Here is a 22,647-nt window from a genome sequence, read left to right on the forward strand (position 1 = left end):
AACCTATTTTTAAAATACCTCAACGTCTAAATCATGAATAACCCCATCCATTTTATCGCTGATTTCTTCCAGCAATGGATTCGCCGAGGTATTCAAGAAAGCAAACAAATTATCCAAATCCACAGAATCATTGCTCTGTTGATGAGTTTCTCCAACTGAGGGTGTAGCATGGCCATTTGTTAATGGCTCATTGGTATTTGCATCGAATGGCGGCAATGGAGGCGGTAGTGGTTGATTCAACTTCGAGTTAATTTGCTCAGCCATTGCAGATAGGGCAATCATTTCTTCTTGAACCATTCTGGAAAAAATGTGTAAGAAAACAAAAAATTGAGTTTCGAAAATATTCGAATTGTGAAATTAGTTTGGAAGTAAGAAAAAGAAGATAGGAAGATAATAATTGGTATGAGGATTTCTTATTTTTAAAGGATTATATAGGTATTCACACCGTGCAATCAAGCTTAATACAACTAAAAATACAATAATTTATATAAAAATTGTTGAATAAACGATTAAAAAAGTAAATTTATTAAATGTAATGTAGTAACGATAAATTAATATTCTTAGATGAAGATCTTTTTTATGAAATGCGAAAAAAGTTACTGCAAATTGTACACGAATAAACTTCCCAAGAAAGTAATGAAAATTTAACTTTTTCGACATTCGAATCTGAAAGTCATTTTAATCCTTACCTAGCTTTGCCCAAAACAAAACACAAAATAACTTATCGTTTTTGAAAATTGTTTTATAGCATTGTGTAAAATGTAATTGACTAAATAATATTAATTACATTTTTGTGTAATGTTAAATGAAAGAGTAGCCTTTACATTTATGTAATAAAATCGCAAGTAATTTATGTTGGAATTCCATTAATTAAAAGAGCTCATAGAGATTTCAATAAATAGTAATTGTTATGTTTATTTGACTTTCTCTTCAGATTTATTTGGGCATATACTTATGATATGAAAGCAAATATTTTTCGATTTTAGGTTGCAAAGCGTACAAAATTGAGTAAAGCTTTCATTATAAAGGTTATCATTTAAGGAAAGGAGCACACACCTTGCTTTGAATATCACGGATATTTCATCACACCTAAGTGAGTCGTGAAAGTATTTTTTCTTGTTTAGATTATAATTAAGCTGACTGTATAAAATTCTACTTTCAGAATTCCGAGCCTTAACGATGAAGGCAATTCGAGTAGATACTTTGTTTTTCTAAATAATGTGGTAGAGTTGTTTTTTTTTCAAATAACGTTATTTGTTCAAATCGATATGTAAGGTTTCCCCACAAGCGCTGCCAATAGATTGCAATCTTTCATACCACCAGTCCTAATTCCTCAACTCATACAAAATAAGTTTTCTTGAAAGCCTTGATTCCTCATAATGACAGCATACCTTTATTAAGTCAACCTGTGACTTGAGTGTATTTGTCAAGAGTTTTGGTAGTCCGCTTTCCAAGTATATAGCGTAACAAGGCGTATTTTGTGGTAGGTTGAAGAGCTTTTTTATAAAATTCCTATGGAATTTCTCAATTTCCTTGTACTCATATGACCACCAAACTTAGGAAACAGCAAAGATTTAACTACTACAAAGCAAGCTTTGAAAGCTATTGTTTTTTCGGTTAGGTGTTTGTTGAAATTTAAAGCCGGATTTAGTCTAACTACCAAATATTTGACCTCTTTAGCTGTTTCTAGAGAATTACCATCATAAGTCCATTGCCTTTCATTGTGAACTCTTGGAAATCGCGCAAACACCATCATTTTTGACATCTCTGTATTAATTGTTAGTCTAAATCTTTTGCAGTAACACGATAAGCGATTTATCATTAATTGCATATGTTCTGGCGATTCAGAGGGTATGATAAGGTCATCTGCATATAACAACACATTAATGGTTGTATTGTATTTGCAATTCTTACTCCTCCAGGAAGATCATCTACTATTTTGTTTATAAACAGAGAAAACAACAATGCTCTGAGGAGACAACCTTGTTTCACACCATTCTGAATAGGATGTGCCATCCTAAACTGCTGCATTTTTGTTAGTGTACATTTCTTTTATTATTCTAATGAAGTTGAAGGATATGCCAAGTTGTGAAAGCTTATAGAAAAGCGCATTTTTTAACCAGGTCGAAGATAGCTTTAAAGCTTGAAGGAGTAAATATCTGATCAATGGACATTACGACGGTGTTCAAGCGATGTAAATTAATCAACGATGTCGCCAATCACTTTGAAACGCTATTTTCTAAATACTGTCCAAAACCTTAAGTAAGTAACCGGAGCATCAGCCGTCAAATAAAAACTATACTTAAGCTTTGGACGTATAAAAAGAATGGTCAAAGCTGAATCTTGTGATAGGCTAGGTCATGAACTTTCAGAATTTGGTAATTTATCTACCCCGAATTATAGTAGCTTTCCAGATGTGATTGTTTTAATAAAACACGAATTGTATTCCTTATTTAACAATGCTGTCAAAGTCAGAATTTAATGAACTTATCATATGTTCAAAATTCAATTCCGAGGGAGCAGGGTTGATAATCTTAAAACAAGCATTAATAGCTGTGAGGGTACTGTTGTCAGCGAAGCAACTAAGTGGATTAGAAGTTTCGCAAAGATCATACACAAAAATGAGAAAGTGTGTCGGGACAAGAAAGAACCTTGGGGCACACCAGCGTTCTCTCACGGAATAAAAATTAATTTTTCTTGAGAACGAGCGTAGGAACTAAAGAATAGCAAGATTTGGACGTATTTTTGAGGAAATGACCAAATATTTTTGAACATTGTAGTAACCTGTACTGTCGTTGTGAAAAAATATAAACTATTTCAAATAAAATACTATTGTGTTAACATTTAAAGTCGTAAAAATTAAGGCAACCCTCAAAGTAATTCAAACCAATTTTTTAAAGTTTTTTTTTAGTTATGTAATTGAAAATATAATCTAAAATGTTAAATCAGAGAATTTCGGTGGCCAATGTTGTTTTCCTCTTCGAGAAAAAACATGTTTAACTCCTTCAGGTCTGGTGGTTAGTTTACTAACCACATATTCACTGGTGTTATATTTCCACCTCACCTAACGGTAAAATTCTAATTCATATGTGTACTTTGGTATGTTTTCGTTACACGTTGCGGAATCTCTGCAAATGAAACGCGGCAGATGAGTTATAAGATTTTTTACAAAACACGTTCAGTGTCATTTTGTGAAGGTTATGTTTTGAAAATCTGTAAAAAAGGTTAGAGTGCTTCTTAGAGTGCTTCTGATGTTATGATTTTAATGTTTTTTTTTGTAATTAAGTGTTTATTGATTGATTAATAATAAAACTAAATTTTAAATTATTCTTTTTATAAAAAAAAAACAAGAGTAATAAGGTGGTTATTAACTGATTACTGTAACTTTATTAGGTTTTAATTCAATAATGTTTCCACGGAAATAAATGTTACATTTGCAGAATGACACGTGTTCTGAATGAAGGTGATATGGCTGACTTTGTTCTAGAAGACATTCCATCAGATGAAGAAAGTATTTGCAGTTTAGACCTAGACGACGATTACACTGATAGGCCTCCAGCTATGACGGTGCTTGGTGACATACCTATCAACCTACAACGAGAGCTTGTTGATAATTTTTCCTCGGAAGATGATGAACCATTGTCTAATTTAGTTAGCAGTTTAGGTCGTCATAAAACTTCGAGATTTTTAGGCTCAAAAAATATTTTGGTGGAACCAAAGTGGAAAAAAACTTCAAAATGGTGGAACCAAGTGAATTTTCTGGAGAAGGAGGTATACCAGATAATATAATAGGCATAAAAAGTGTTACACGTTACACTTACACAGCTTTTTCGTTTGTTTTGGTCAGATAATCTTGTTGAAATAATTTGTTTTCAAAAAAATGTATATACGCTACGCAGCCAGGAAAGCGTTTTATACCTGCCAGACCGGAAGAAGTAGAAATATTTCTTGGTTTGAATTTAGTCATGGGTATAAAAAAAATGCTTATTTATAAGGATTACTGGTCTGATTTGCATGACATCGTTTATGCCAGTCAATACCTTTGGCTGGTTTCTAAAGAACTTCCATTTGAATGACACAGCATAATGCCAAATAAAAGTAATGCTAGTTTTGACAAACTCTATAAAGTAAGACCAATGTTAGACATTTTAAAACTCAATTTTGATCAAAACGTTTACTCCTTAAAAAACATTGCTATTAATGAAAGTATGATCAAATTTAAAGGGTGTAACGTTCTTAAGCAGTATATGCCGTAAGGCCAATTAAGCGAGGATATAAGGTTTGGATGATATGTGCGGAGTCTGGATATTGTTTAGATTTTGAAATATGCACCGGAAAAATAGAAAATATACGTTAGACTGATCTCGGTGGCAAGGTAGTTCGAAAATTCTGCGAACATTTAAAGTCGAAGAATCATAGAGTATTCTTTGATAATTATTTTAATAGCTACGCTATACAGGTAGACTTACTGAAAGACAATATATTAGCGTGAACTGTGGATTCCAATCGTAAATATCTGCCCAAACTGAAAGAAGACACAAATTTGACGCGAGGCCAGTTTGATTATAAGGTAAGCGATACGAATATCGCATCTATAAAATGGAGAGAAGAAAGATCCGTTTTAATTCTAACCAATTATTTAGACCCGACAAAAACAGGTGTTGTATGTCGTAGAGAACGCAATGCATAAAAACTCATTTTTCAGTAAAGCAATCTATTCACCTTAAAAGTTGCACAAGTTAAATTTTGGAATAAGTAAGGTCTTTTCAAACCGCAAGCACAAGAACCATCACCACACCAAACGGTTCAAAATGGTGAATATTAAATTTTTCGAACATCAAAAAAGTGATATTTGGATAAAAGCTAATCACTGAAGATGATTTTTCGCCCAATTAGTGGTGTAATCAAAATGAAACCTCTCCTTGGAAAACAATAATTTAAAACGGTGAGAATCTGTATGAAGCAGAAAAGATTTCAAAATGGCCACACAATATTTTAAACATACATAATTTAAGTAATTGATAGACTTTTTAAAATATACTATTTTATTCTGGTTTCAGACCCTAGTACAGACATTCTATGTTGAGTGTGTTAAGAGCAAAATTTTGATTTCATGGACTACAAATTTCTTTAAATTTAAGAACAATTGTTTACAAATAACTTTTACAAGAAATCATGCATAAAAATGTGTTGAGTTGTGTTAAGCTAAAGATTTTGAACAACAAAGAAACAGTTGTTCTTTCAAAAGACAGGTGTGATCGTCCATAGCACTATCATCAGTATTTTATTTTGGAGACCTACATTTAAAAAATTCTGTATACAATTTAAAAACAATAATTAAAGTATAAAACATTAACATAGTTACTGTTACTGGTGCAAAGAAACAACTTCATTTAAGAGTGTGCTTTTTCTAGCATTCAACATTTTTTTTAAATTTAAGTATTGTGCAAATCATGTACAGTAAGTGCTATAATTTTCATTTCAAAATTTAAAAACTTTAATACTAGTTTAAAAAACAAACAAGAAAACTGCAAGTAGCAAAACAAAACAAAAAAAAAAACAACATAAGAACACTCTATTTCTCGTAGCAGTAGTACAACTTACCCTCCACCATCCTCATCGTCAGCGCTTCCAATACTGTGCATGCTTCAAAATTTTATTTAAAAAATTAAATAAAAATTTTGGATTTTTTTTTCACAAAACAGAAAAAGTTGAACAAAAAAAAAAAACAAATGAAAACATGAAAAAATCAATTCGAATCAAAACAAAAACACAAAAATGAAATTGAATGGAATTTTCGAAAGTCATAAACTGTTCCAATTTGTATTGAAAAATAACAAAAAATATGATAAACTCAAACAAAATCATTGAAGCTCAAAACAAATCTCTCTTTTAAAAAACACCGCTTAAAAGCGCCAAAGCAAATTCAACAAAATTATAAAATAAAATACAAAAATGTTTTAATTACCCGAGCGCGCATATAATATAAAAATGTAAAAGCCACATATAATGCACAAGTTTATATGATTCAAAAAATGATTAACAAAATGAGATATAAATGAAATTTTATAATATTTTAAATAAATTGCATTGAAGCAAAAACAATAAAACAAATAATGTATGAAGACAGAAATCAATATTTTTATATAAAAATCATAAACTCAAAAAATCAAATGCACTAAAAACGGTGAGTGTTTTATTTTTTTGATTTTATATTAGCATGAAATATAAAATATTTATATGACTTTTAAGATAATTTGATATGTTTACTTAAAGTTTGGTTTTGTTTAAACAAAAATATATATTTTAAAATGAATTAATATCGTATCTTCTTTAAGATCATACCTTTCACATTCTTCGATTGCTTTGCGATCTTCTTCAGATGTTTTATCCGCCCGGGCTTGATCTTCACGTTTTTTGCGTTCGGCTTCCATTCGCTCACGTTTGCGCATTTCTTCGTCTACACGTCGCATTTCACGTAAAGCAGTTGCAACCTAGGAAGAAATTTATAAGGTTTTATTTTTTTTAGCTTGTGTTCAAAGAAAATGTTTGAACTGGTTTAACATTTCAAGAATTTTAAAATATTTTATGTTTTGAACTTAAATTTAGGAAAATATCAAAATCGAAAAGTCTGAAGTCAATTGACTATTTATTGAAGTTACAGGTACTAAGACTTTAAAAGTCTTTAGTAGCCAGTAACCAATCATTGGAATTTTGGTTGCAAGGTTGAACTAGACGCGAAGGAGTAAAAACAGGTCTCGGAAGTTAAGCTGAAGGAAGGTATCTACAAATTTTGTTTTTTGATGATAATAATTGTACTTTAAAGTAAAAAATTCAAGCGAACCAAAATAATAAAGATCTATGCTCGGAGTCATCTAAGTGCAGTCATGGTTGGTTTGGTGAGGAGTGATCTAGCCCCGGTACCATCAAGTTGCATTTTTTTGAAGAAATACAAATCAAAGCAGACAACTTGAAGAAGACATTGGGGAGGTTCAGGCGAGATAAGCAACTTGAAAGTAATCAAATTTTAAGATTATAAAACCTCCCAAACTATAAAATCAAGTCAACTTATGTCAAAATGACAACTGATCATGTTTTTTCATTCAACAGAAAGCTGAACTTTATTACTCTATGATTTATTTATTTTCTGCACAATTCCATTTAATTTTTTGTGTTAAGGGGTTCCTTGGCAAATTGAAAAAGTAAAAAAAATAAGTTATGTTTCAATAGACGCGTTTTATTATCACCATGATCTGATCCGGATCTTGGATTTACATGCATTACAACAACAACACAAGATCCTGCTTTGTGTTTGGATCTCAATTTGAGATCCAAAATTTAATTCTTTTTTTCACAACAAGGAGCGCTCTATCATTGTGATTTCACATGTAAATGTTGGTATCATTGCAAACAAATTAAATAAAACCTGTATTGCCATATAAACATTTTAATTTGACTGAAATAAAATATTTGTTTAAATAAAAAGCGAGAAGCTTTATATTTATTTATTTGGTACATAATCCATGAAATAATTAGATATTTTAACAAAACTAATTAATTGGTGAAATTCAAATAATTAAGTCCAAAAAAATGTATATTTGACATAATTTATGGGTATTATTTTCCCCAAAAAAAAGGAACAAAAAAAATCATTGAGCAAAATGTTCAATGGGCAACCCTGCTTTAAATGTCAAAAAACATAAATAAAATCGAGAAAGCTGCAGCAGAAAAAATGTTGAAAATACATACTTTTAAATGGGAATTTTTTGAAATCATTCTTTTAATTGAAAATGGTTGCAAGAAACACTTAGGTGACATAAATTAGAACTCAGAACCGTCTGAACCATCTCAATGAAGAGAGTAGTTTTGAAATGACAGTGGTTTGTATGTAACACTTTTAAGAATTTTGTATGATTTTCTCTCGAAATTCTTGGAAGTGTTACATACAAAACACTGTCATTTCAAAACTACTCTCTTCATTGAGATGGTTCAGACGGTTCTGAGTTCTAATTTATGTCACCTAAGTGTTTCTTACAACCATTTTTAATTTAAAGAATGGTTTCAAAAAGATCCCATGTAAAAGTATTTTCAACATTTTTTGATTTTTGTGATTTGCACATTTTCAGAAGTTGTGGAGCTACAACTGGAACTTGAATCATCATCGATAAGATTCAATAGGGATACAATTGAATTGTTTGATTCTTCGCTTTCATCACTTTCAAATAAAAACTGCAAATTATAAAAGTTTTTAATAGAGAAAAGAAATAAAAATTAAAATGAATACTTCGATCAACCACAGCAGCTTCCATTTTGGGTATTTGTTTATATTTTTTTTGCTTCGAAATGTCACTTTTTAAAGAACGAATTTGACACTGCTACCAAACTTTAAATAATAAAAAATATGATGATCCAATGCTGTTTTATTATCATGATCTGATCCGGATCAGATCACGGTGATAATAAAACGCGGCCAATAGTGTATTTATAGATTGTGTACTACGAACTGAAGGTAGACTTAGTGAAGTAAGGTTCCAAGTTCGAAATTTATGACACTTTAAAAACTGACTAACTGCCTTAGTCAAAATGTACGTACAAAGAATGTTTCTGACTTCATTACGGAAACTAATTGGCCCTCAAGCGGTTTGATTGTTTTTTTTGGACAGAGCTTGATTTGATGATTTGCAGAGAGCATGCCATTTTGGATAGTCTGAAATTAAGTTTAGTTCAAGCAGTCCTTAAGAAAATATGCTCGCCATAGACGAAGCTGAAGAAACTGAAGGCCTATATTATATTTTTGGATAAAGACTTTTTTTAATAAGGAGGGGTAAATGTTGTTTGTTGGATTCGTGGCGTTTGCTGTGTGATACGTAGAGCTGTCCTGCTGGAACCACATATCTTCTAGGTCCATATCCATACCAATTTGGGCCATAAGAAATTAGTTATCATTTTTATGTAGCACTCGCTGTTGACGGTGGCAGCCGCACTAACGTCGTTTTCAAAAAAGGACGCACCAATTATGCCGCCAAAAACGCTTCTCGTCGCTAGATTGTCTATGGTAATGAACTTTGAGATCCTAGATCAGTTGGATCTTATGAGGGTGTAAGCTTAAGTCCCGACGCAAAATTCACCAAATTGAAGTCTGTGAAAGTCGAAGTTATTGTACACGGCGACGAATAGACTGTCTCGGGTTCTGCTGTACACTTTCACTGGCCGCGGCGATGTTCTGGGCCAATCTTGCGTTGCTTGAACGTACGGGTGTTGGCTGATTGTTTGCTGAACCTGTTGTCTCAAATTTGGCCACCAAACGTTGATGAATCGACGGTGAAGAGCTATCTTAAAATGGGCGCAATGCGCGCAACGTTTGCGTTAACGAACACTCACTTTGATAAAAAAAAGAAAAGTTTTATCATTTCGAAGTTTTATCATTTTTTATATGAAAGTCAAAATCTTGACAGAAATTCAACTTTTAACGAATTTGACTACGACTCTATTCAAAGAATTGTTGCCCATTATCCATACACTGAAATCGTCATTGCGGGCGATTTCAATGTACACAAATGTTCTTGGCTTCGTTATTAAGGCCAGTCAACACCGGAAGGAAGGTATGTTGAGATCTTTGCTGAGTTATCAATTAACTCAGCTTGTCGATGAGCCAACGCGAATCCCTGACGTAACAGGTCAATCCGCCAACACCCTAGACTTGTTTTTTATTTCTGATCCTAATAATTACACAATCAGTGTATTACCGCCTCTAGGCACATCAGACCATTGTGTCGTATCTGCAAATTTCTCATGTGTAAAAAACCCAGTTAAAGAAAAAACTCCTATGAGAACCGTTTGGCAATATGAGAAAGCCAACTGGTTTGGTTCGAGCTGTAAAGTGGTAATTAGGATCAGAGATGTAAGTTTTCGGATTTATAAAGCCAACCCCAATGAGGAAAAACAGAATAAGTTCAAACAAGCTAGAAAGACTTGCAACGGCCACATTCGACGAACCAAATTTTTGCATGACCAGAAATTAAGGCAAAAAATATTACAATGTCCCAAAGGTTGTAAACATTTCTGGTCATTTGTAAAAAACGTACGAAAGACCACGTCATCCTCGGTTCCAACGCTTGTTCACAATGACACTACCTATGTAAGCTCGATCTATAAAGCCAATTTGCTTGCAGCACAGTTTGCTGTTAATTCGACGCTCTCTTATCGTAAATGCGTGCTTTTGGTATAGATGAATCCCTTGGGGGTTGGGTTAGAAATTACCTTTCGGACCTCAGGGCTCCGTTTTGTCTCCAACGCTCTTCCTTATTTTTATAAATGATCTTTTATCTGAAACTTCTAACCCACTTAATTGTTTCGCTGATGACAGTACCCTCAGCTTTTCATATTCGTTTTTAGATTCTCATCCTTGTCCTTCGGATGTGGAACTTCAACGGCAGCGTATGATAAGCTCATTGAATTCGCATATTTAAAACAAATTTAAGTACTTTGGACAGGATCCAAAAAAGAGCTTTGATAGACGATAGAACTATAACCGAAAAAATTACGTCACTTAAACACCGCCGCAATGTTTCATGCTTTTCGATGTTCTACCGATATTTTTATAAACAGTGTTCTATCGAATTAGTCAGTTGCATTCCCCCCTAAAACAATGCACATCAGTTTAACCTTGAGCTCAATTTCGGACGTACTGTCAATTATAGAGATTCTTTTTTTAACCGCACATCGCACATGTGGAATGCTTTACCCAGCTCTGTTTTTCCCTATCATTTTGATATTCAAAACTTTAAGACCAATGTGCATCGGTATCTCCTCTTTAATCCTTCCCTATTTTCCTAACGCTCGCACTGTGTTTAAACTTTAAACATGTTAAGGGTATTAATAACCCTTTGAGTGCCCGTTTATTATAAATTAAAAAAATTTCAACGAGCTGTTCAATCGTGTAACTTGCCATGATGATTTGACATAAAAAACTGAATAATAAACAAAATATTTGACAGATGTCATCTAAACAAAAAAAAAAGCGGCCACAGTGCGCCAAAATCTACCCACGCCAATTTAAAAACCCTATAATAAGCATAGTGCGCACACTTCATTGAATTTTTTTCATTCTTATTATGACCATATTCAAAGTGTTAGCATTGGGAAAGGAAGAGAGGGTTTAAAAGGTGCGTATTGGTTATTAATGACTAAATATTGTAATGACTGGGATAGACTGAGTGTGGTAAAGCACGCCATACACTCTCAGTACGGCTAAACAAACAGTCTCTATTCTTTACAGTAAGACGGAAGTTGGGCTAGATGTGCATAATAGTCGGATGAGAGGGGGAAAAAAGCTTCTTGCATCGCCAAATACCTATCTAAATTTTTGGTGACAAGGAAAGAACCAAACGTTTTAGTTGTGGCACTCACAAAATGAGTAGGAGATTATTCATTTTTCGAATGAAAAAAATACTTTTTGGAATAAGTTTATACCAAAGAAAGAGTCTCACATTCATTCAATTTGAACAGAGTCTACAAGGGTTCGACAGAAACACTTTCCAATGAAGATAGATAGATCATTCCATAGAACTTTGATGATGTGAACAAAACCAAAACAACACAGAAGTACTCACAGGTTAATATCCAGGTTAAGATTAGCTCTCACGGAACCAAGAAGACTTGGAGAGTGTGGTCGGCATGAATTCTCACAACAATTTGGGAAACTGGCATTAAAGTTAAAAGCTACCAATTGCATTCAAGTTATTTTTTAATGAAACTAATATTTTGGTTAAGTCCTTTATAAGAACTGCAATTGTAGGCAACTATCATCCTAAAGAATTGAAGTGGTTAGAAGGTTATACATCAAGCTTTGGGAAGACAAGTAGATACGAAATGATTCTCTTTTTTAAAGTAGATAGATATCTTATAGCATAGAGTTAGCTCTTAGCTATATTTTATGTGCATAATGTGATTTGGAAATTTAAACATGTTTTGAATAACAACACGAGTTTTTCAGAATTCTTATTTTTATAAATTAAAAAGCTACCAGTTCAATTAATTTGAATTTTTTTAAAACTAAATAACGTTTCCTGAAAAAAAGTTTGGTATAGCATCCCTCAATCTTACCTCTCTTGCAAAAACTCCTCGCAAATGTGCCTGGATTACAATCGCTGCTCTTCTCTTCCTCAAGAATTCGATTCGCAACTTACATCCCCGATAGGCATGTTGTATTCTCAATGCGGCATTTCTCATCTTTTGATATTTCTTCAATGCCACATACCTCTTCCATGATCGCTGTATAACCAGCGCATTTTTATTTATTATTTGCATTCGCACATCCTCGAGCGGTTCATGGGCACGACTTCGTAGGAATACTTTGGTCTTACCAACTTGCCACTCCACCGATGGCACATTCAAATCCTTTATCACAGCCAATACTTGATCACGTGCTGTTGGCAAACGATGTTTTTGCTTTGTCAAGCAACGATATTTCGTCACGAATTCCTCGAATGTCAAATGAATGGGGAAACCTTCACGTCTTATCCGAATTATATCTAACATACCTAAGTATCTAAGTTGATCTAAGACTAGTCGATCGTTATAATCATTTGGTACTTTTTCTGAGTTCGGCTTAATACATCGCACATACCTGAGACAAAAATATAAGAACGAAAAAGAGATTAAGAAAAAGGATCTCAAACAAAAGGAAACTACTTACCATGGATTGGTATTTTGTAGGACATCTACCAGCGATTGTAATTGCACTCTAAATGTATCGCTTACAGTTAATTTACCCTTGGAGGTTCCTCTCTGTACGGTTGCTGAGGATATTTGATTTTGTGATTGAATTGATAGAAGGTCCTGAAAAGACAATACAGTATTCATCACGTACGAAAGATTTAAAGATTGATTTTTCCTTACCTGATAGGAAGACAATTCCTGCACGAAAACATTTTCACTGCGGCTCATAAAATCGAACAAAACATCCTGTTGCACGTCCCGATTCTTATCGACAAATCCCTTGACGGTGTACAGCACACAGCCGGCATAGTGTTTTATCCCGAATTCGGTTTCCCAATGCCGTCGATCTGTGCCCTTAACATAATTCGCATTCGACTCGAATTCACTGTGTAAATTTGTCAGATAAGCCAAATCGGAGCCCTTGGGCATGTGACATTGTTCGGTTAGGAGTTTGAGTATGCATCGAGGTGGTTTTTCGATTAGTTCGAGACACAAAGTGTTATCAGTGAATTCGATGTGTGAAAATTTGATTTCTTCTTGTTTGTACTGTTAATAAAAAGGATTATCAAATAAAAGGATACAAAATTCAGAAGTTATTCAGTACTTACAATTTCCTGCTCAAGAGCGAACACATAGTGGTTGAAGAACTTGTGGAGCTTTTCGTTGGTATAGTTGATGCATAGTTGTTCGAAGGAATTCACTGCAAAGTTTTCAAATCCAAAAATATCAAGGACTCCCAGAAATCGACTGGAATTTTGGCCGGGATTGATGCAAATGTTTATTTGACTGATGAGCCATGCGAAAGTTCGCGAGTAAAGTGCCTTGGCCATAGCATGGCGGTTTTCTCGGGCCTGGAAACGAAAGAGAGATAGTTAAATACAAGGTTAAAGTTAAGGTAATGGTTTTTAAGCAACTTGAAAATGGAAAGACTACAAAAGTAAGAATCAAAAAACCGTTGAAAAAAAAGACAACATTAATGGGTGTTTTTTTAGGTGCATAAGGTGATTCGGTGGTTTATTGTCTATGGTTTGACAGTGGATAGCGTCAAACTGTGTTGATATTTTTGTTCATCATATGAATAGTTAAGTCCATAACAATGTTTCCAAATTGTGAAAATTCGCTTTTAAAAAAAAGTTTGTTCGCGAAGTTCATAGAGCATTTGGAAACATTTTATGGTGTTAAAGGATAAGTACGATTACCATTAAATCAATTAAAATTGATTGTTCAGTTTTGTTTCGGCTTCCATGTCCTGCGACATCTCAGTTGATGGTGATTGCTATAACGAAATATGGTTCTAACTTTTCATGCAGCACACTTAACTGTCAATTTATTTAACAAGCGATGTGATAGCAACTTTTTTTTTTATTTCCAGAAGTTAACTGGCCTGCTTGTTCATGCGACTTAACATACCTCTTGAAACTTTTTATGGGATTATGTTAAATCATTTGTTTATGCCAACATACCAGCAACTCTTGGAACAAATAATCAAGCCAATAGAATTCGTGGAAAAAGTTGTGAAAACCCGAAATTTTAAAAATAAATGCCTAATTCTATTAATATTAAATTATAATAACCAGATTGACCACTTTGCGATCGACGCACGTCACTTCTCCAGTATACAGAATGTCCGAACATTCCGAGGGGCCTACATTGACTCGGACCACTACCTCGTTGTATCGAAGATACGGCTACGGATATCCCGATCCAAGCCAAAACAAAGGAAGTATTGTGAGAAGTTTCGACGTTAGACTTCTACAATCGCAAGAGACTTCCATGTCCTTTTCCGATCGAGTCTCTAAAAACCTCTTAAGGAGTCCTATGATGCCTGCATTAAGCATTGAAAACCAGTGGTAACATTGCCTGGCAGCCATCACAGATGCCGCCTCTGAAGTGCTAGGTTTCACACGGCCACAACAGTGAAACCCCTGGTTTGACGACAAATGCCGGCAAGCGCACGCAGCAAAACAGGCATACAAAACGGCGCTGTACAGAAGGACGCGAGGTCTAAGAGCAGGAGAGGAGAGAGGAACGCCGGCTTCTTAGATGGAAAAAAGGAGATAGAGGGATGTCACAACAGGAATGAGGTTCGTTAATTTTACCAAAAGGTAACAAAAACCTCCCAAGGGTACTAGCCACGAACCAAAGCCTGTAAAGACGATCAGAGGAACATCGTAGTAGAACCGTATTCTGTGTTGAGAATATGGAAAGACCACATCTGAAATTATATAACGGCGATGACGAACCGAATTCCACTATAAGGGAGATAGAACCACTCAACCTCGGCGACGCAGACCAACAATTCCGCCTACCCGACTTCGGCGAAGTGAAGATAGGTATATCTAATCTAAAGTCAAACAAAGCTGCTGGAGCTGACGGCATCGCTGGCGAACTATTCAAAGCAGCAGGCGATGACTTGGTAGGGAACTTGCACCAACTCATCTGCAAAATATGGTCGGAAGAAAGCATGCCCGATGAGTGGAATCTCAGCATAGTGTGCCCGATACATAAGAAAGGAGATCCTCTAAATTGCACCAACATTGCGTATAAGATCGTCTCTGCCGTATTATGTGAACGTCTTACGCCATTCGTCAACAACCTGATTGGTCCTTATCAGTGTGGCTTCAGAATAGGAAAGTCCACTATCGTCCAAATATTCACACTATGGCAGATCTTGGAAAAAACCCAGGAGCTTCAAATCGATACCCACCATCTCTTTATCGATTTTAAAGCCACGTATGACAGCATCTATAGGAAAGAGCTCTACCGAGCAATGTCTAGTTTTGGCATCCCTGTCCAACTTATCCGTGTGTGCAGAATGACGATGGAGAATGCACGCTGCTCTATCAAGGTCAGAAACGATCTTACCGATGCATTTGATGTCAAAAAAGGTTTTAGACAAGGCAATACACATTCATGCGACTTCTTAAACATCGTTCTGGAAAGAATTGTGTAAAACTCAACCGTCAACACTAGATGCACAATCTTCCAAAGATCCATCCAATTACTCGGATACGCAGATGATATTGACATAATTGGAAGATCAAAGCGTGATGTCAGTGGAGCGTTTTTGAGCATTGCAACGGAAGCGAAGAAGATGGGTTTAGTGGTCAATGAGGGCAAGACCAAGTATATGCTGTCATCAAAAAAGGACACTGAACGACGACGTCTTGGACAAAACGTCACCATGGACAGCTATAACTTCGAGGTAGTTAAGGACTTTGTCTACCTAGGCACCGCTTTTAACACAGACAACGACACCAGCGCTGAAATCAAACGAAGAATAACTCTTGCAAATCGCTGCTTCTTTGGACTTAAAAGACAATAATTATTGTAATACATCATCAACTTGGTTCTCATTTATGGCGCTGAGGCCTGGATCCTGTCAAAGAAAGATGAGATCGTCTTAGGATGCTTCGAGAGAAAAAATCCTTCGGGTGATTTTTGGTCCCGTACGCATAGATGGAAAATGGAGGAGAAGATATAACGACGAACTGTACGGGCTGTACAGCGACACTGACCTAGTTATCAGAATAAAAGTCCAACGGCTTAGATGGCTGGGTCATGTAGAGCGAATGGACATCAACGCTCCAGCCCGGAAGATCTTCGAGTCCATTCCCGAGGGACGGCGCAGTAGAAGAAGGCCGCGACTCAGGTTGGTGAAGACCTCAACCAACTTGGCGTGCGAAATTGGAGACAGCTAGCTAGGGACCGAGCTGGCTGGAGACGCATGTTGGTTGAGACCCAGGTCCGCCCCGGAATGTAGCGCCACCTTAAGTTAGTAAGTAATTAAGTCAACTTTATGGGAAAGCTGACTGGAAAATCAGTAAAGAAAAATCTCCCTAACTATCAAGTCAATTCCACTTATGTCAAAATGACGGCTAATCATAATTTTTAATTCAACAGATAGCTGAACTTTATTTCTCTGTGATTTATTTATTTTCTGCATAATTCCATTTTCAGTTTCAAGTAAAAGGGTTCCTTTTGAAACTGAAAAAAGAATAAGTAATATTACTTAAAAATACAAAATATAAATCGAGATGGACTTGTAGCTTCCTTGAGGAGTGTTTTGTAGAAGATAGTTTTAGTTGGCAGTTTTTGCACGTTCAACAGAAGGTAGAGGTTTGTGAAGTAAAGTTCCGAGTTTAAAATTTATGACACTTGAAAAACTAAATAGTTGCCTTGGTCAAAATGTACGTCAAAAGAATGCATTTGGCTGGAAATGAAGTCCCTTATGTTGTCTGAACCTACCCATTGTGAACAGCCTGATATGAAGGCAGCTGTTTTTTTTTAAAGCTGTCGTGCTGTTTTAAAAGTTGACAAGTAAAAACTACACCATTACTAAAAATAATACAAGTTTGGAATAACGAACTGAAGTTGCATTTTACTACAACAATTGTGAATTGTTTGCATTAAAAGTTCGCGACTTTGGAAGAAAAGTTTCCTGACCGTTTTATTACTAGAAAAGGCGATCATAGCTAGTCACCAAAAGTTTGTGATTTAAAACCTTCACACATTTGCGAAATTTTATTTAAAAAAATGGTCTTTTTTGGAAAACCTTACGCAAATCTATTTTTCTTAGGCCATGTACACATGTCGACGCTTGTGTGATACTCAAAAGTATAATATTGAACATACGATATCTTCCACGGAGCTTAAAAGTCAAATTTAGGACGCACAGACAGATAGAGTATCCGAATACATTTTTGCTAGTGTTTTAAGTGTAAAGTATCTGACAGAACAGTTGATTCAACACATGATTGAATTTCAAGAAACTTGAGAATTGATTTCAGCTTTTTGTATTTGTTGGTAAACAAAAAGATAAAAAATGTTAGTTGAAGTTGTATTTGAGGATTTTCTGTACATAAATAGATGATGAAGAAGCTATTTACCTCCGAATTTTAACTTCGTAGCTTAAATGTTTCCTTGCTTTTTGTGAACAGCTGAAAGTTGTTTTTATTTTTTGACAGCTATCTCAATACATATATCCAGCTCGTGCAAGAAGGTATCTAAAAATCCACCTATCCAAGATCCCCTATGAAATACGAGATTGAACGCACGCAATAAATAGCTTGAGTGTGAAATTGACTAACAAAATGTCAGAACGTTGACGTTTCATACGCATAAAGCTAAACCAATCAAATCGTTCCTCATGATCAATTTTTTACGCGTCAATGACAAACTGTTTTGTTTTAAATTGAAATTAAATGTCATTAATATCATTTGTTTCCTCTTTTGGCGACTTTAATTCTATTTTCATCAATTTATTGATTGACATAGATTTCGTCATCATTTAGCTGTAAATAAACAATTATATCAAGCTTCCCCTCCAGGCTAAAAAGAGATTGATTACATCGACTGCCGTCATAAGACAAACCTAAATAAAGCTTCCTTTTCTATCAATTGAAATGTCTACAAAAATTGATAAATTTGTGGATTCTTTTCGAATTAAATTGATGCACGCAACGAAATAAAATAAGAGACGGACAGACAGATTAGATTCGATTAAAAAAAAGAGAACTTTAATCGACTTTGCGATAAACATCCAACGGAAATCGGGGAAATAAACTATACTTCTGTGTTTATTTGTTGATTTGTGTTTTATTTTTAAAGAACCAAAAAAAAAAGAATGATAAACAGTGTAAACGAGGGATTAATCGATATAAATCTGCGACTATAACTATTTTGTTTTTCTAGGGATTGGAGGATTTTAACGGTGAGTGACAATTTATTTCATTGGGGCTGCGTGTTAATAGTCTTACGGTTGGTGGTCTGCGTCTGGTGTGGTGTGGTGTGGTGGGCTAATTTATGTGTCAAAATGTTGTGAACTCTATAAAAATCCACAATGAATTAAAGATTATAATGGCTCCTATTTCATATGTAGGGAAAAGTAACTTTCTTCGACTGGAAATTGAGGAGATTAATTATGTGAATTTCGTTTTTAATGTAATATTTTAAGTATGGTAATCAATTTTGGGATTTGTATTTGAATATCTGTTATGAAAAGAGCTTATATTCTTTTGTCTCACTTAAAATTTGAATAAATTTTGAATGTGTTTTATCACATTAGTAGATTTTTGTTTAATTTGATACAATTGTTTATTTTATTGGGTTGTAAATAAAATATTTTTGGATTTTGATTTAAATGTTTTTGGCAGAAAAAGAAATGGAATGTCATATGGGAAATTATACAACGAACATAAATAACTGTCTTAATTGGTTTAGAAATTATCTGTCACAGGTTACGTGTTTGCGAAAATTAAGGGATCAGCATTTACATGAAATGGAGCTTACAAACACGCAACGTAACGCACATACGTACGTATAAAATCAATTAATCAAAAAAACTATGTAAAGAGAGTACATTATGTACTTGTACTCTAGCACACATAATTAAGTTGTTAGGCCGAAAGCCATTAGTAATAAATTTTGTATTTTAATTAAGAAGATATACTTTACGATACTATCTTGAAGATTAATTGAAGAATACAAAAAAGTTGAATTCAAAACATAGTTACATATTTTATGTAAAGAGTCTTTTATGGCTGAATCACAAACACGCTTCAGCTTCGGCCTCGCCTGACGTTTACGAGTTCAGCCATAGGAATTCAATACATGCAATCACAGTGGAGCTTCGACCTCACGTTTCGTTTGACAATCGTAAGTAAAAGTACGTAATGTGAATCCAAACGGAAGATCTAGTTCAATTATCTGAACATTTGCTTTGTCTGACAGCTCAACAGCTGAAATGTCAACAAACAAAATAATTGCTCTTTGGTGGGAGGAAATAATAGAAATGTCATTCAAAGCAACCTCGAAGCAGGCCCACCGTAACTCAGCCGAAGCGAGTTTATGATTCAGCCATTATATAATTAGACTAAAGGTGACAATCGAATAACTTATTTCATAGGGTAGATATTGATATCAAAGTACCTACTTGAACAAGACATTTATAGTGCATTTTTTAACCAAAAATCAAAAATAAAAGGTTTGTGGGCGATAAGAAAAGTTATTGCGGGAGTCACGGAGAATTTTGTAAAAAAAAAAATTTAGAACCACGAAACATAGAAGACATGTGATTTAACGGAGAAGATGCTGAGCCTATAAAAGATTTTGAATACAGTTTCGAATTCTCTAGTAAAGGATGTCCCAAAATTAACGCCAGATTTGAATTTGCCGCCATTTGTGCAGTGAAGTGTTGGCAACCCTGAAAAAAAGCAATTTGACAGCTAACAGTATAGGGTTATTAAAAATGGAGCGTTACACAATAGAACAACGTGTCTTCATTATTAAAGAATATTTCAAAAATAGTGAAAGCTTGGCGGCTGCAGTTCGAAAATTTCATACAAAATATGGTCGGAATAGTGTTTTAACTTCGTCAACTGTGAAGAGATTAATTGAAAAATTCATGGAGACTGGATCCGTTGGAGACGCCAAACACACTGGTCGTCCAAAAACAAGCCGTTCAAATGTGAATGTCGAAGCAGTGCGTGAGAGTGTTCCTGACAATCCAGGAACCTCAATTCGACGTCGTGGACAAGAATTGCAAATTTCAAGAATCTCTCTACAGCGTATACTCACCAAAGATCTGTGTCTTCATGCTTACAAAATTCAATCAACACAACAATTGAAGCCTAATGACCATGGACAGAGAAGAGAGTTCGTTGAATGGATTATTGAACATCAAAAAATGGACCCTGATTTTTCGAGCAAAATCATCCTAAGCGATGAAGCACATTTTCATCTTGGTGGCTTTGTCAATCGCCAAAATTGCCGCATTTGGGGTTCGGAGAACCCACATGTGATTGTCGAAAAACAAATGCATCCACAACGTGTGACTGTATGGTGTGGATTTTGGGCTGGAGGCATAATTGGGCCATATTTTTTTGAAAATGATGCTGGTCAAGCAGTGACTGTTACTGGTGCTCGATATCACTACATGATTACACAGTTCTTTCTGCCAAAATTGGATGATATTGATGTGTCCAATATGTGGTTTCAACAAGACGGTGCCACATGTCATACAGCTCGTGAAACAATTCAATTACTGCATGAGACATTTCCAGGTCGTGTACCCTCTCGTTTCGGTGATCAACATTGGCCTCCTAGATCGTGTGATTTAACACCATTAGACTTCTTTTTATGGGGTTATTTGAAATCACAAGTCTATGTCAACAAGCCCACAACCACCCGTGCATTAAAGGAGGAGATTCAACGCTGCATCAACGAAATTCAGCCACATTTATGCAGAATGGTCATGGTAAATTTCAACAAAAGAGTGCGCATGTGCATGCAAAGCCGTGGAGGCCATTTGTCCGATGTGGTATTCCATACATAACCCTATCCTATGTACTTTACGAGTCAATAAAAAATATAACTATCAAAAGACTAAAAACGGCGTTTCTATTTAATTCAAATCTTGCGTTAATTTTGGGACACCTTTATATTCTTAAGTTTTTTTATTTGTATACGAGGTGAATTACCTTCTCTGGAACTTGAATGTTGATCATATACTAAAGGGATGTGGAAAATACCTAAGATTTTATGAAATGGTATTAAAGGAAGAAATACTTCACGAACCTGAAATTAAGATTTCAGTTTCCGGAGTTTGCTTGAAACAATTTTGTCAAGATTATACTTTATATGTATTACAAAAATGAAGAGCTGATGTTTAAATAGAGTTGGTTGCTTTGAGGAGCACTAGGGATGCGATAAGATATGCTTCGGAACGGACTTTAGATGTATTTTTGTTAAGTCAAATATGACTTTTAATATAGATTAAAAAGGTTCTAAAATGACAACTGTGCGCGCACTCAAGGGTATATGCATACCCTTACAATGATTAAAGACGGTGCGAGCAATTAAGAAGGGAGGATAGGATTTGAAAGGAAATACCGGTGTTCATTGGTTTTGAATGTCTGCACATTGTGAGGAGTGGGAAACATTGAGTCTGGTAAAGCATTTCACATTCGTGTAGTGCGACTAAAAAAAGAATCTCTGTACTTTACTGTACGACCGAAATTGGACTCAAGGGTAAACTGATGGGCATTCCTAAAAGAACGAGTATTACGGTTGAATTGTTTGAGGGGAGGAATGCAAATGGCTATTTCATGAGAGCATTGCTTATGAAAGTAGCTAAACTATATTAAAAAATTGTTCGTGCAGGTGTGATAACCTTTCGCTTTAATAACATCCTGAAGGCGATTGTTCATAGAGAGGACTAGTTTTGATGTGACTTCCGGGGAAATTTGTTTCTATTCTTCCAATAGGTGTAACGGCTTTTAACTTGTTTTTATTACTTATTTTTTATTCTCGGACCTTTCTTCCTAAATAATCTCAAAGATGCTAAGGTCTAGGGACTAAAGTTCTCACACCATTGGACTCCATAGCTCCCCAGGCCATAATATTTCCGCCTCCATGTTTTACCGTTGATTGCAAATTCTTCACATCTAATGCTGTGTTTGGTTTTCTCCACACAAATCTGCGACGGTCCGACCCAAAGACATTAAACTTGCTCTCGGCATTCGTCAAGGAACAACACATTCTTCAAAAATCATCTAGTTTCGAAACGTATGCATTCGCATAGTTCAAACGTTTTGAAACGTTTGCCTTAAAATATAGTTTTTTTTTTGTACCGCTCGACCATTATATTTCTTTGAATGCAGAAAGTTCTAAACAGTTTGAGGGTTAAGCGGTATTCCATCATTTGCTTGAATGTCAGCAGCTATTTTAGGAGCACTTAACTAGGGATCAGCCTTTACCATTCTTTCAATTTTTTGTTCCATATGAGCGTCTAGTATTTTTTTTCGACCCCTTCCTGGGGCCACTTCAAAGCTTTTATTTTTGAAATAATTTTGTAATACATATTGAACTGTAGACCGTGGTCTACCAATAGTTGACGATATCTTAGCATAACTTTCTCGCCGTTTT

At 34.9% G+C, this 22,647-nt stretch overlaps 1 protein-coding gene across 5 annotated transcripts in view; it reads right to left on the reverse strand.

Annotated features, from left to right (window-relative positions):
- The window catches only part of LOC129943213 (unconventional myosin heavy chain 6), a 150,832-nt gene that overhangs the window by 10,408 nt on the left and 117,777 nt on the right, over window positions 1–22,647 (reverse strand). For 3 of the 5 annotated variants that reach the window (XM_056052507.1, XM_056052506.1, XM_056052509.1), the window contains exons 7-13: window positions 13,329–13,571; window positions 12,901–13,266; window positions 12,698–12,840; window positions 12,106–12,628; window positions 6,346–6,494; window positions 5,605–5,646; window positions 19–298 (exon numbers count right to left, since the gene is read on the reverse strand). In XM_056052507.1, the coding sequence (XP_055908482.1) occupies window positions 19–298; window positions 5,605–5,646; window positions 6,346–6,494; window positions 12,106–12,628; window positions 12,698–12,840; window positions 12,901–13,266; window positions 13,329–13,571 (1,746 nt within the window). The remainder of the gene's footprint in view (window positions 1–18; window positions 299–5,604; window positions 5,647–6,345; window positions 6,495–12,105; window positions 12,629–12,697; window positions 12,841–12,900; window positions 13,267–13,328; window positions 13,572–22,647) is intronic. The other 2 variants (XM_056052510.1, XM_056052508.1) reach the window with 1 other exon arrangement.

Source organism: Eupeodes corollae, chromosome 1 (assembly GCF_945859685.1).
Source record: "Eupeodes corollae chromosome 1, idEupCoro1.1, whole genome shotgun sequence".
In the NCBI taxonomy this organism is placed as follows: domain Eukaryota; kingdom Metazoa; phylum Arthropoda; class Insecta; order Diptera; family Syrphidae; genus Eupeodes; species Eupeodes corollae.